The sequence below is a fragment of the Haliotis cracherodii genome, unplaced genomic scaffold (genome assembly GCF_022045235.1).
Source record: "Haliotis cracherodii isolate W230 unplaced genomic scaffold, xgHalCrac1.p SCAF_11, whole genome shotgun sequence".
In the NCBI taxonomy this organism is placed as follows: Eukaryota; Metazoa; Mollusca; class Gastropoda; order Lepetellida; family Haliotidae; genus Haliotis; species Haliotis cracherodii.
In genome coordinates this window covers 24,731,555-24,746,112 of record NW_027266266.1, presented here as the reverse complement: position 1 = coordinate 24,746,112, position 14,558 = coordinate 24,731,555, and the positions used below count along the sequence as shown (strand labels likewise).

At 39.9% G+C, this 14,558-nt stretch overlaps 1 protein-coding gene across 1 annotated transcript in view; it reads left to right on the top strand.

The window, feature by feature from the left end:
* LOC139456351 (putative tricarboxylate transport protein, mitochondrial) overlaps positions 1–14,558 on the top strand; it is a 59,026-nt gene that overhangs the window by 37,317 nt on the left and 7,151 nt on the right. Inside the window, exons 2-6 of the mRNA XM_071238002.1 lie at positions 2,004–2,214; positions 7,070–7,155; positions 11,629–11,766; positions 12,591–12,811; positions 14,233–14,306. Of these exons, the coding sequence (XP_071094103.1) occupies positions 2,004–2,214; positions 7,070–7,155; positions 11,629–11,766; positions 12,591–12,811; positions 14,233–14,306 (730 nt within the window). The remainder of the gene's footprint in view (positions 1–2,003; positions 2,215–7,069; positions 7,156–11,628; positions 11,767–12,590; positions 12,812–14,232; positions 14,307–14,558) is intronic.

Below are 14,558 nucleotides of genomic sequence, written 5' to 3'. Positions count from 1 at the left end.
CACAACCATTAACCCTACCACTCATCCACTTACCCTACCACTCATCCACTTACCACCCTCACAACCATTAACCCTACCACTCATCCACTTGCCCTACCACTCATCCACTTACCACCCTCACAACCACTTACCCTACCACTCATCCACCAGATTAGATTAATTACAGACTGCAATCATATTGCTGAAAAACTGCTGAGTGGGGCATCAAAAAACCAACCAACTAGCTACCAGCATGCATTGATACAAACTCAGCAAACCTATGAACAGAGACGTCATTATTTTGGAGTACAAAAAAATGTTTTGTGAATAAATACTGCCAGTATTGCCTGGAACTGTCCCCTAACTTGGAGAGAAGTCAGTAATTATCCTGCTGCAAGATTGCTTTTGCTTTAATAACGTTTATGGCTGTGTTGTGAGACACCTTGCATGACAGATACCAGTTAGGTTGGTGGAGACAGTAAGTCCATATATCCAGTCCATATGGCCTTGCATGATTGGCTGAGCTTAAACATGTTTAGGATCAATGAATGTATATAAAGAATTTTGGACAGTTTCCTTGTTGACTGGCTGGAGGTTAATATAATATACTTTGACCACAATTCTACCATCTTGACGTTGTTTGATGTTAGACATATTGCTCCCCATGTGGAAGTGATAGGGTGTGCTGGGATGGGTAACTCGGGTACCTGGGTACCCACAGGACTACCCGGACCTGTGGTTAGTCACGTAATATATTGTTATTGTCATGAAACAATGTAACTCCATGGATACATTATATGTTGCTAACAGGGGCGTAGTTACTATGTAGCACATAAAGCAAGAGCTTACACAGTTTTAAAAATGTACTCCAATCTCATTAAAATCAGATCTAAGTTTTCGTTGCCGCTAAACAAAGATCTGAGGACATCCCATTACAGGTCATGTCAGAACAACCTTTCGCAAACTTTGACCGACCACTGAAATGACTAACAAGAAGTCGACATCAGCCAATTAGAAAAACAGCTTTCTCCAGCTTTACGGCACTCGTTTCAACCTGGCGACTTCCATTTCAGACTACACTTAAAAAATATGTTGACACAGTTCTTGATTAAATTTTTTAAAACAAACGAACATTCCGCAATGTCTAATATATGGTTGAGATTGTACATCACACATAGAGATTTCTGTACTGTGCAACGCCTCTTCCGTTCAAATGTTTATCTCACGGAAGCGAGAGATAGGCGATAATTTTGAAAAGTACAGATTCTTGTGGGTTAGATCGCTGACTTTGTGTGCAGGCAAGTAGGTGCCTCACTCTGGAGTGTGGGTTCGTATCGTGGATTTGACACAACCCAAAAATGTACCAGAAATTGTAGTTTACTAAGGAGTGAGTGAGTGAGTATGGTTTTACGCCGCTTTTAGCAATATTCCAGCAATATCACGGCGGGGGACACCAGAAATGGGCTTCACACATTGTACCCATGTCGGGAATCAAACCCGGGTCTTCGGCGTGACGAGCCAACGCTTTAACCACCTTACTTTACCACTTTACTTTACCACTTTACTAAGGAAGTGTTGTCCCAAATATAACATTTGTTAAATGGAATTTAGTATTTGATCTAATTCTGTCTTTTGGATGATTTGTTCCTGAAGTTTTGGAGCTAAGGTTTTCTGCATATATATCAGGTGGACACAGCAATTATCACAAGCAGTCTCTCAACTGTGGCTATATTGGTTAACAAACACTATCGTGAGGCTATCAGCAATGCCATGTATCACGTGTTTAGCTGAGTTTTCAGTGATGTACAAATCCCGACGTGGGTACAATGTGTGAAGCCTGTCTGTTTCTGGTGTCCCCCGCCGTGATATAGCTGGAATATTGCTTAAAGTGGTGTAAAACCATACTCACTCAATCACCCACATTCTTCGATGACTTTGGTAATAAAACTACTGATTGTCTGACGCTGTGAGTTCACTGTTGCCATGGCTACTGAAAATTGACAAAATTCTATTTTCAATTGCAGGTGGCATTACTGGAGGACTTGAGATCTGCATTACATTCCCCACAGAGTATGTGAAAACCCAGCTTCAGCTGGATGAAAGGACTGGTGCTGTGAAACGTTACAAGGGACCAGTAGATTGTGTTAAAGTGACAGTGAAAGAACATGGAGTCCGTGGCTTATATAGAGGACTTAGTGTCCTCTTGTATGGCTCCATACCCAAATCTGCTGTCAGGTTAGTTCAGTTGTCTCCCTTGTGGAGGGAGTTGTCTCCCTTTGGTGGGGCAATAAGGGGAGATAATTCTACCAGGCCTGCTGGTGTATTTCTTGGATATTCAAAGCAAATGGATTACTATGGATAAAATATTCATTTTCTTCAGAATGGAGGTGTTTGTGTGAATGGTTTGTATTATAGATTGTTTTTTTAGGGACCACCTTCATATAGCTGGAATATTACTGAGTGCAGTTAAACAACAAACAGACATGCCTACACAATAAAGCAAGGCCAATTTAGGTTCTTCACAAATTTACCCTAAATTGTAGTAAAAAACAAAATGGGGTGAACTTTGTTGAATAAATTCAAAGTTTTTGATTGAAAATGAGCTTTTTTCATCATCTTTATGTAATTAAATATATACATTTTAGAAAAATAACTTCAAACAAACACCCACAACAAGACAGTCATTTACTTTTCCTCCCTTCCTTTTGACATGTTTTAATAAAAGACCAACAAGAATTTAATTAGTCCTGCAAACAAGCATGAATGTAACATATTTTGCACAATTATTATTTTTGATATATGAAACAAGGATGCACTTTATTATCCTCTGCCACGAATTGGGAGAGGGCCATAGGAATAAGTGCTGTCCATCCCCCCTTCTGTCCATCCGTCCGTCTGTCCGTTTGTCTGTCCCATTTCATTTTCGGAGCATAACTTGGACACTGTTCAATATTTTATTACTTTGCATATATATCCAACACGTGCTGAACTTGTGCCTTTTACAGTTTCATTGTCAACAGGTTGGACTTACCGTATTCGACGTAATAAGTGCCCAGGGCACTCTCAAAATTTGAAATAGGGGGCTCTTATTAGAATAATATTTTGGAGAAAAAAAACCTGAGTTGAAAGATTGTAAATTTAGTGGTTTATGCTGACAGCCTGAAATGGTACAAAATAAAATTCTGTGTGTATGATACACGACAGATATATTTATCCAGAATTTAATTGCCCATAATTAAGGGTGCATATAACACACGGATGCGTATTATACACGAATAAATAAGTCTTGCGTACATTGATCAATCAGAAGGGAATATATTAGCAAATATCGCCGTGGGCGCTTATTATGTTGAATACGGTAACCGTAATACAGGTCACTTTCATTACCAGATGGGTTGTAGTGTTCATTTCTGGATCATATATCAATAATATTTTTCATGTATTATCCAGGAAACTTTATACCCATATCAACAGGTAGTGTTCATTTCTGGATCATATGTCAATAATATTTTTCATGTATTATCCAGGAAACTTTATACCCATATCAACAGAGTAATGAATTTGTCATGTTATTTTGGCTTTTCTACAAAAGGTCCTTGTTTTGAGTCTGGTTCAAATGCAACAATGCTAAAAATAGACATCCAATCAAATTTCATTTCTTCATGATTGACACTTCAGGCTTTCAGGGACACGGGTGGCCCAGTCGTCTAAAGCGCCGCAATTTGCTGTGCAGAGTTGCATCCCTTGGGCACACCAGAAACTTATGATTGTGGGTTCGAATCCCAGTTTGCCCCAATTATGTTTCTAGTTTTGTCAGCACCATACCCACGGCTCGTGGGTTTCACTGAAGTGGTAAACGTCTAAGAACTGCATCACTTTGGGCTTTCCTTGGGCTGATGCGCCGTAATATGACTGGAATACTGTTAAAAAAGCGGCCTTAAACACAACTCACTCACTCACTCACTCACTCACTCACTCACTTCAAGCTTTCCTCCCACATAATACTGTAATATGACTAGAATACTGTTAAAAACAATGTTAAACCCAGCTTATTCTATTATATGGTCTCTGATAAAACATTGATCTATCATGACGTCATTTCTGGAGATTTGGACATGCGCTCGCAACTTGATGACATAAATTGGTTGACGTTACTTTTGAGAGGGAAGTGTTTGTGAGTTGTTCTCCATAGATGAAGCTGGGCAGCGCAGATGAACACAATGGCAGAACGATCGCATTCAAAAGTGGGAGAGATATGACAGGCTTACAAAATGTTGATGTCTCATATATGGTCATTGTTTATAGTACAATAAAACACTGCAGAAAGAATAAACCACTCGGGGCTGCACACAGCATGGTTTATTCTCCCTGCCGTGTTTTATCACATGATAAACAACTCCCACCATCATTTAATTGTAAATAGAATGGAGACAGCACACTGGATATTGGAGGATGTAACGACCTCTGTGGTCAGCCAGCCATATCAGACTCCTGACCCAACCCGCCATTCAACAGAAATATGCTCTTGCATAGAGGAGTTATTGTCATTAGAGAATACAGATATCCTCTAAGACATTTTTTCTGAAGTCATTTGAAAACCAGTAGGGCGTTGTGTATAACGGGCATGCAGTATCGATCTTGGTTATTGTGATGTCAGTGAGGAGTACATTGCTTGTCCTTCTCAGATCTGTCTGAATGTAGGCTCAAGATTTCTTTAATTTGAAGCCTACAAAAGTTAAATGAAATTACACAATGACACTGTCTCGGGCTTTGACAGATAAGGCTGAAAATAGCATAGACTTTTCTCGATACTTGTATTCCTGTTAAGGAATAGAACTATGAGATGATTTTATTATGCGGTTTCGATGTAATGACAATGTTGAGAAGGAATGGAGACATTTTGTTTCAAATTATACAATAGCCATGAGTTGGGAACAGAATTCAGTGTTGACTTGTGTGGCTTTGGACAGAAAGTTATTGATATCAGTTTTATTGATAGAGTTAGCATTAATGCCTATTACTTTCAGGATGGGCCATTTATTTTTTAGGTTGATTGGAACGAGTGGAACCTATTTGCTAACAGGGAACGTTATCGATCACTCTTTGCAATTCACACACCACAGAGGAGATATTGGAGCCTTTGTAATGCCAAAATTAATTTCAAGAACCTATTTCTAATATGTCTGTTGCACTTGGCATCAGTGTCTTATGTGGGAGTCTGGAGGCTGCTTGATTGGGAAGACATTTTGCAAACATATATAATCCAATAAGATGCAAGCGTATGTTATCAACTGAAGCAAAGATTTTAATTGATGCCATGGACAAGGTGTATACAGCGATCGCCGCTCACATTGGTCTGGGTAATGTTTGCCTGGTATTGACAGAATATGCCTTCCCATAACGAGTGTGCATGATGGTGATGACATTGTTCACACGGGGGCCATGTGAGCTGACAGTGGGTGGTTACTTCCAGTATGGAGGCGGTGGGGTAGGCAAGTGATCAGGGCGTTCCTTCATCATGCTGAAGACCTCAGTTCGATTCCTCACAAATTGTACAACGTGCGAAGCTCATTTCTGGCGTCCCCCGCTCTGATATTGCTGGTGTAAAAAACGGTGTAAAACCACACTCAGTCCCTCACTCCCTCACTCAATGTCTGATTGGGAATTGTTTTACACAGCCCTGGCAAAAACTATTTATATACATGTATAAAATGATCTAATCATGAATATACCGAAGTTTACTGAAGCCTAAAGCATCCTTACTCAAACATATAAATGTCAGAAGGAAGGCGTGCAGTGTTAGAAAGAAATGTGAACATAAACCAGTGATGTAATGAGGGGAAATTAAAATGTAAGCAAAGGTGTTGCAGTATATTCTTAAACACTTAAAATGCTGGTAGACCTCTGAAGATCCGGGTTAGAATAGGTCTTCAGCAACCAATGCTTGTCTAACTAACGGGATCGGGTGGGTAGGCTTGCTGACTAGGTTGATGCATGTCATCATGTCCCAAGTACATGGATTGATGCTCATGATGTCAATCACTGATTGCCTTGTCCAGACTCAATTATTTACACACAGCCATTTAGATTGGGCGGTTTGAGTAATGAGTCCAGTTCGCCAAGTTTGTTTGTTTGTTGTTTAACGCCGCACTCAGCAATATTCCAGCAATTTGACCGCGGTCTGTAAATAATCAAGTCTTGACCAGACAATCCAGTGATTGACATCATGAACATCGATCCACATAATTGGGATCTACGCACGCATCAATCGATTATATGCTGACCGCAGTGATGTAGCTGGAATATTGCAAAGTGCCGCGTTAAACAACAAACAAATAAAGCCAATTGCCATCTTAAAGATAACTTGCAGCGACTTAGTCTGCTAGGTGGTGGTGTCAGGAGGTTCCAAGTCCATATCACTAAATGTACCTGGCAGGTGCTCTCTCCCATCAAATGGAGACTTCCCTGGCCCTACACTGGAGATAGCGAAATCAGTACAGAGGGCAGGTTCACACATGTATACATCGGTTGGGATACATTGTATAAGATTGTATCAGTACATGTTTAGTTGTATAACACATGCAAATATTCCATCTGTGCATGATATATTGTGTAACATTCATACATGCACATATTCCATCTGTGCATGATATATTGTGACACGTGAAGATCCGGGGTAGAATAGATCTTCAGCAACCCATGCTTGCCATAAAAGGTGACATTGCTGGTAAGAGGCGACTAACGGGATTGGATGGTCAGGCTTGCCGACTTGGTTAATGCATGTCATCGATCCGAATTCCATGGATCGATGGTCATGATGTCAATCACTGATTTGTCTGGTCCAGACTCGATTATTTACAGACCGCTGTCATTTAGCTGGAATAATACTGAGCGCGGCTTGAACAACAAGCAAACAAATAAACATGATATATTCTTCAACATTCTCACAAAGTAGAGTCAAATTATGGATAATTTATGTGCTTTCGGGTGTGGGCTAATGTGTTCAAATCTACGTTGTCACCAAGGATAGTGGTATTGATACAGTGAAGCTATGAGTATATCTATGATGACTGTTAAATCTTTGTTTCAGATTTGGTACTTTTGAAGAATTTAAGAAACGTTTAGCAGACGAGAGGGGGGTGTTACTACCCCAGCACAGGCTGCTCTGTGGCTTGGGTAAGTATGAATATTGTTTTAAAAATAATAATTATTAAAATAATACTAATTAATATCCACTCCGAGGAGGCATGCTCATTCTAGTCCTAGCCCCACATGTTGTCTGGGCGACTCAAATAGCCCTGTGTTTGCACCTGTGTGACATCTGTCAACATTCTATTACTATTCCATGAATGCAAACAAGTGAAAAAGATTGTTTAACCCACCTGTGAAATTGAATATCACACGACACATGTCATGCACTTATTCATCATATTCGTTATGGAATATATCATATGCATATGAATTATTTGTTGCCGTTTTAAACAGACTCGTATGTTTTCATAGACTGACGAATGCACGTGAACAGCTCAGAGATTATCATTTTGTTATAAACAGCATATATCTGTCAGTTTGTGAGGGGGTGGGGGGGGGGGGGGGATTCCTATAATCTGCCCTGGCTACACTGGAAACGCTCCCTCTGGCTGGTAAATACAAGGTGAAAAAGAAACCCGCTACCTTCAGTGTTTTAGAATAGGTTTTCACAACCCATGCTTATGGTAAGAGGACACAAAAGGGATCGGGTAGTCAGGCTCGCTGACTTGGTTGATGCATGCCAGCGTATCCCAATTGTGTGGATCGATACTCATGATGTCAATCACTGGATTGTCTGGTCCAGACCTGATTATTTACAGACCGCCGTCATGTAGCTGGAATATTGCAGAGTGCAGTGTTAAGCAACAAACAAACAAACAAATAGTATTATATCTTGATATTCAGATATAGTTTGGACAGTATGTGACTGTTTCTTCAACATTTTGTAAGACGGTGACATTTTTGGCAAAAAAGGACCAAACTTCCTCACCTTACTGTCACAATTCCAACCTTATTTGTACTGACAGAAACTAAGTTCTCTTGATATGCTTAAGAATAAACTAACAACAGAAATCATGTGTTATATGACTTAAGTAAAAATGAAAATAGTTATTTACCAGTCATACTGTCTTGAGGCTGTCAATGGTTTTAGACTGACCTATTTTTGGACAATGTAAATGTTGTTATAGAAATAAGATCTGTCAGCTGTGAACATCGGTGGGGACAAGTGAGCGTTGTTTGTATTAGTTACAGGCTTGTTCGGGCAGATGTTGCCAGGGACATGGCCTTGTAATCGCATTTTCACCCCGTCAATAGCCCTGCAATATTTGTGACAGGTGTGGACAAAACTATGCTTGTCGTAAGAGGCGACTAACGGTATCGGGTGGTCAGGCTAGCTGACTTGGTTGATGCATGTCATTGATCCCAATTGTGTGGATCGATGCTCATGTTGTCAATGACTGGATTGTCTGGTCCAGACTCGATAACTTACAAACCGCCGTCATATAGCTGGAATATTGTTGAGTGCGGCGTTAAACAACAAACAAACCAGAACTGAATGTACCAAAATTTAATATTCTATTGTTAAGAGTGGATCCATTACACAGCCTCCATCTATAACAAAGAGAGGTCACACAACAATTTAAGAAGAATTTATTTCTGCCAGTCTCACAATTTTTTCCATAACATTAGTCCAATATCAGTGTCACTGAATGCAATTAGAAAGTCATACTTTTTGCTAGAATGATGTCCCATGTCTCTGCACATAAGTCCATCAGAATCCAATCGATGAGAAATGTTTGTGGTTTAAACACTGCTGATTTGGCCCATCCATTCAATACCAGTCTGACCTGGGAACTAATCACTCTGTGTCTTCTGGCTTGAAAAGACAGACACCCAAGCTACAATTATATAACACTCACCCTTTCCTTTGCTGTTAGCTTACTGGGGCTTAAATATAGACACAGGTGTGTTATTGTGAATCGATATCAGTGTTAAGCATTGACAATCTCTCCACAAGAAAGGGTGTGAAAAGGATGAATATTCTCTTCATGAAAAGTTAGTGTACATATCATTGATTCTCTTAAAGCTGGAGGTGGCGTGGGTGGCCAAGTCGTCTAAGGCGCCGCCATTCGCTGTGCAGAGTTGCGTCCCTTGGGCACACCAGAAACCTATGATTGTGGGTTCGAATCCCGGTTTGCCCCGATTATGTTTCTAGGCTTCACATTGAGCTGACGCGCTGTGATGTAACTGGAATACTGGTAAAAGCGGCGTTAAACCCTACTCACTCACTCACTCTCTTAAAGCTGGAACACAGTGTTTAAGTTAACAAGGACTTGAGTATTTGGCTTGTTGGCATACTTCCCCTGTGGAGATTTGGGGGCAGAAATACAATGTGTAACATCCAGCTAAAATGAGAATTGGTTGGTTAAAATGTGTGACCTGATGCATGGTTTATCATCGTACCCCATCACTGTGGCTGGCTACTCATGTTATAAGAACTTTTGTTTTGTTTGTTGTTTAATGCCGCACTCAGCAATATTCCAGCTATATTGCGGCCAAGAAGTTTTGTGTGCAGGAAGCTTTGATATAGCTGAAATAATATATTTATATATTTATATTATGCTTTTATATACCACACGTATCTAGGTACTAGTGTCTGCTCAAATGCTGTTTTATTTGTTCTCCGACCAGTGGATCTGTTTGCATTCTTGTCCCTATTCTGAACTCCCTGAGGAGTATACAACCCAACCAAACTAGAGTGTTTTTTTACATTCACCTCACAGATAAAGCTGACATGTCATGATGTAACTGAAACAAAGCGCGAAGCTACATTAAAACAATCCAACTGACTTTATACCACTGTTGTTTGATTATGGAGAAGAAAGATTTTGGGTGTAGGAACATATAAGTGTTTCCACCATCTGCTCATCTGCCATTGGGTTGTTCTGAGTACACAGGGTGTATGTACTGTACACTAGGGGTAGTGACAACTGAGGGTGTGCGGTATATTGTTGTGCAAACCTCCAGCAATACATATTGCAAGACGTTTGTAAATGTAGCAATATATTGGGGCAAATATAAATAAGTATATTTATGTGTTCCTAATCGATATTGAGATGGAAAATAGTATCTTTCTGATTCAACTTGCCTCTGACAATCTTTATATCAATTAGCGTGTACACATTCTATCAAGCTCTTCTTGTTTTGTTTTTATTCTTTAATCTCTTTATCATACATTTACCGTATTGACATAAAAAGCACCTTGCTCTAATAAGCACCCACGGTGATATTTGGTAGTACCGTATTTGACGTAATAAGCGCCCCGTTCTAATAAGCACCCACGACGGTATTTTCTAATATATTGGCTCGTGAACAATCCCAATTAGCACCCCTTCCGATTGATCAATGTTCACAAGACTTATTAATTCGCGTACAATACGCACTCGTGTGTTATTTGCACCCTTATTTATGGGCAATTCAATTTCAGAAAAATATATCTGTCGTACATAAACATTTCAGGCTGTCAGCATAAACCACGAAATGTATCTTTCAACTCTGTTTTTTTCTCTCACCAAAATAATATTCTAATAAGAGCCCCCTATTTGTAATTTTGAGAGCGCCCTGGGCGCTTATTACGTCAATTACGGTATATTGGCTTGTGAACAATCCCAATTAGCACCCCTCCCGATTGATCAATGTACACAAGACTTATTCATTTGTGTATAATACACACTTTTGTGTTATATGCACCCTTAATTATGGGCAATGAAATTCTGGAAAATATATGTCGTGTATAATACGCACAGAATTTTCTTTTGTATCATTTCAGGCTGTCGGCATAAATCACGAAATTTGCAATCTTTTTTCTCACCAAAATTATATTCTAATAAGAGTCCCCTATTTCTAATTTTGAGAGAGCCCTGGGCGCTTATTACGTCGAATACAGTATTCACTGAAAAGGAAAAATAGTGAGGGACACTGACTGATGGTAAATGACATTAATACAGGGTATAACTCTGATTAACTGATGAAAATGTAAATTGGCAATTTATTGCAATGCATATTGCAATACAGGTTAAAGTAAGGCAATATATGAACGTTTAGCCCAGACAGCCTGTTTATCTTGTTTCAGGTGCGGGAGTCTTGCAATACAGGTTAAAGTAAGGCAATATATGAACGTTTTGCCCAGACAGTCCTGTTTATCTTGTTTCAGGTGCGGGAGTCTTGCAATACAGGTTAAAGTAAGGCAATATATGAACGTTTTGCCCAGACAGTCCTGTTTATCTTGTTTCAGGTGTCGGAGTCTTGCAATACAGGTTAAAGTAAGGCAATATATGAACGATTTGCCCAGACAGTCCTGTTTATCTTGTTTCAGCGTGGGAGTATTGCAATACAGGTTAAAGTAAGGCAATATATGAACGTTTTGCCCAGACAGTCCTGTTTATCTTGTTTCAGGCGTGGGAGTATTGCAATACAGGTTAAAGTAAGGCAATATATGAACGTTTTGACCAGACAGTCCTCTTAATCTTGTTTCAGGCGCGGGAGTATTGCAATACAGGTTAAAGTAAGGCAATATATGAACGATTTGCCCGGACAGTCATGTTTATCTTGTTTCAGGCGCGGGAGTATGCGAAGCTATACTGGCGGTGACGCCAATGGAAACTCTCAAAGTTAAATTCATCAACGACCAAACGTCTCACAAGCCTCAATATCGTGGTTTCGTCCACGGCGTCGGGTGTATTATCAAGGACCAAGGTAGGTGACAAGCATGGAACTTGCTTCAGGATAGTGTTTCTTTGGAAGCATGTGTGCCAGTGAAAAACTGAAAATACATTGGTTATACAAAGTGTTTCTTATATAGTCATGTGATTAATGAGTTTATGAAACCAAGACTCAGTTATTGAAAAGGACAGACCAGTAACTTTATAGTTCTGTTTTGATGAATAGACCTGCCAAAATTTTTGAAATATTAATTTATCATTTTGATAATGTGGAACATTACACATTTTTGGGGTCACTATGCCGAGACATGAGGCAAGTAGGAATAATGGACATTGTCCAGGATGATAAGAAATATGGGATCGGATGGTCAGGCTTGCTGACTTGGTTGATGCATGTCATCGTATCCCGATTGTGTGGATCGATGCTCATGATGTCAGTCACTGGATTGTCTGGTCTAGACTCATTTATTGACAGATCATATAGCTGGCATTAAACAACAACCACAGCATCAATGATCCTAAATAATAAGAGTTGAAAAAATATAATGAACAGACATATTTCAGTTAAAAACTGGAATATTAATTTATGTTTTCATAAGTTTGTAAAACCTTAGAACAGATCTGAAATGACAACAACGCCTGGAGATTCTTGTTGCCATAGGAATTGGGAATTTGGATCTGACATATATTCATGCCTTTAGTTTCTCCCCAAATTGACTTAAGATGGGACACGTGTTTTGTCTCTCACCCATTGCAGCTAACTTGGCATCAATCTCCTTGAGTAGTTACTATAACTCAATCAGCACTATTTGAGCTTAACTATGCAGTAGTCGTTGAGCAGACATGTTGACACTTCAGGTATCCGTGGCACATATCAGGGCTTGACGCCCACCATCATCAAACAGGGGAGCAACCAGGCCATCCGCTTCTTTGTCATGGAGACTATGAAGGACATGTACCGTGGGGAGGACAAGAAGAAGCATGTCCCAACGTTACTGGTCGGACTGTTTGGCGCCATCGCTGGGGCAGCGTCTGTGTTCGGGAACACGCCCATAGATGTCATTAAAACAAGAATGCAGGTGGGTTGTTGGTCGGAGGTCATCATAAAATAGATGTCATTAAAACAAGAATGCTGGTGCGTTGATTGATGGAGGTCATCATAAAATAGATGTGATTAAAACAAGAATGCAGGTGGGTTGTTGGTCGGAGGTCATCATAAAATAGATGTCATTAAAACAAGAATGCAGGTGCGTTGACTGATGGAGGTCATCAAAAAATAGATGTGATTAAAACAAGAATGCAGGTGGGTTGTTGTTTGGAGGTCATACGATAGATGTGATTAAAACAAGAATGCAGGTGCGTTAATTGATGAAGGTCATCATAAAATAGATATGATTAAAACAAGAATGCAGGTGGGTTGTTGTTTGGAGGTCATACGATAGATGTGATTAAAACAAGAATGCAGGTGCGTTGATGGATGGAGGTCATACGATAGATGTGATTAAAACAAGAATGCAGGTGCGTTGATGGATGGAAGTCATAAGATAGATGAGATTAAAACAAGAATGCAGGTGCGTTGATGGATGAAGGTCATACGATAGATGTGATTAAAACAAGAATGCAGGTGCGTTGATGGATGGAGGTCATACGATAGATGAGATTAAAACAAGAATGCAGGTGCATTGATGGATGAAGGTCATACGATAGATGTGATTAAAACAAGAATGCAGGTGCGTTGATGGATGGAGGTCATACGATAGATGTGATTAAAACAAGAAAGCAGGTGCGTTGGTGGATGGAGGTCATACGATAGATGTAATCAAGAATGCAGGTGTGTTGATGGATTGAGGTCATACGATAGATGTAATCAAGAATGCAGGTGCGTTGATGGATTGAGGTCATACCATAGATGTGATCAAAACAAGAATGCAGGTGCGTTGATGGATGGAGGTGATAACATAGATGTGATTAACACATGCAGTTAGGCGTTTCAGGTTGAAGGCAGTCTACACTTTATGTCACGTCTTCAATCTTTCTCCTATGAATAGTTGTGAAAATGGAAATGTCAATTCTAATCAGGTCACTTGATAAAATAAAGTCATTTGGACAAGAAAAGCCAAATGTCCTCCATGTATTTCCAAAGCTCCCAAGAACTTTGTGAGGTTTAACTGTTGTGATGTGATACTTATACAGTCGTGCCCCGCTTATACGGACTTCAGATATCCGGAAACCTCGGTATCAGTATTACTGGTTGTGTCAGCTGAAGTGAAGGATGTGTGTGGGAAAAAATACTTCCAATTAATTTGGTGGTGATTTAATGATCAGCTCACGAGAGGGAAAATAATTGATTTGTATAACATGTTTTTTCTGCAAAAGAAACTTTTAAAAAAAAGAGTCTATTGTTGTCTTTTTAGAAAGAAAAAAATTGTTCATCTAATATTCGTTATTTTGGTGCTTTTTATTTGTAAGTAAATTTAACTTTCTGCCTACAAAACAACAGGGTCTGGATGCGGCCAAGTACAAAAACACCCTCCACTGCGCCACACAGATATTTAAACACGAGGGTCCAAGAGCGTGAGTAGAAATATTTGGATAATGTGAACAGTTATCTTGTCTTTTTCCAAGGCCTGTGTAGATTCTGGTTCAGAATAGATCACTGGCACCTCATACAGTTGGGGGGGACGGGTGGCCGGGTGGCCAAGTTGTCTAAGGCACCGCGATTCGCTGTGCAGAGTTGCATCCTTTGGGCACGCCAGAAAGCTATTGTGGGTTCGAATACGGGTTCGCCCCGATTAAGTTTCTAGGTTTCTCAGCACCATACCCGTG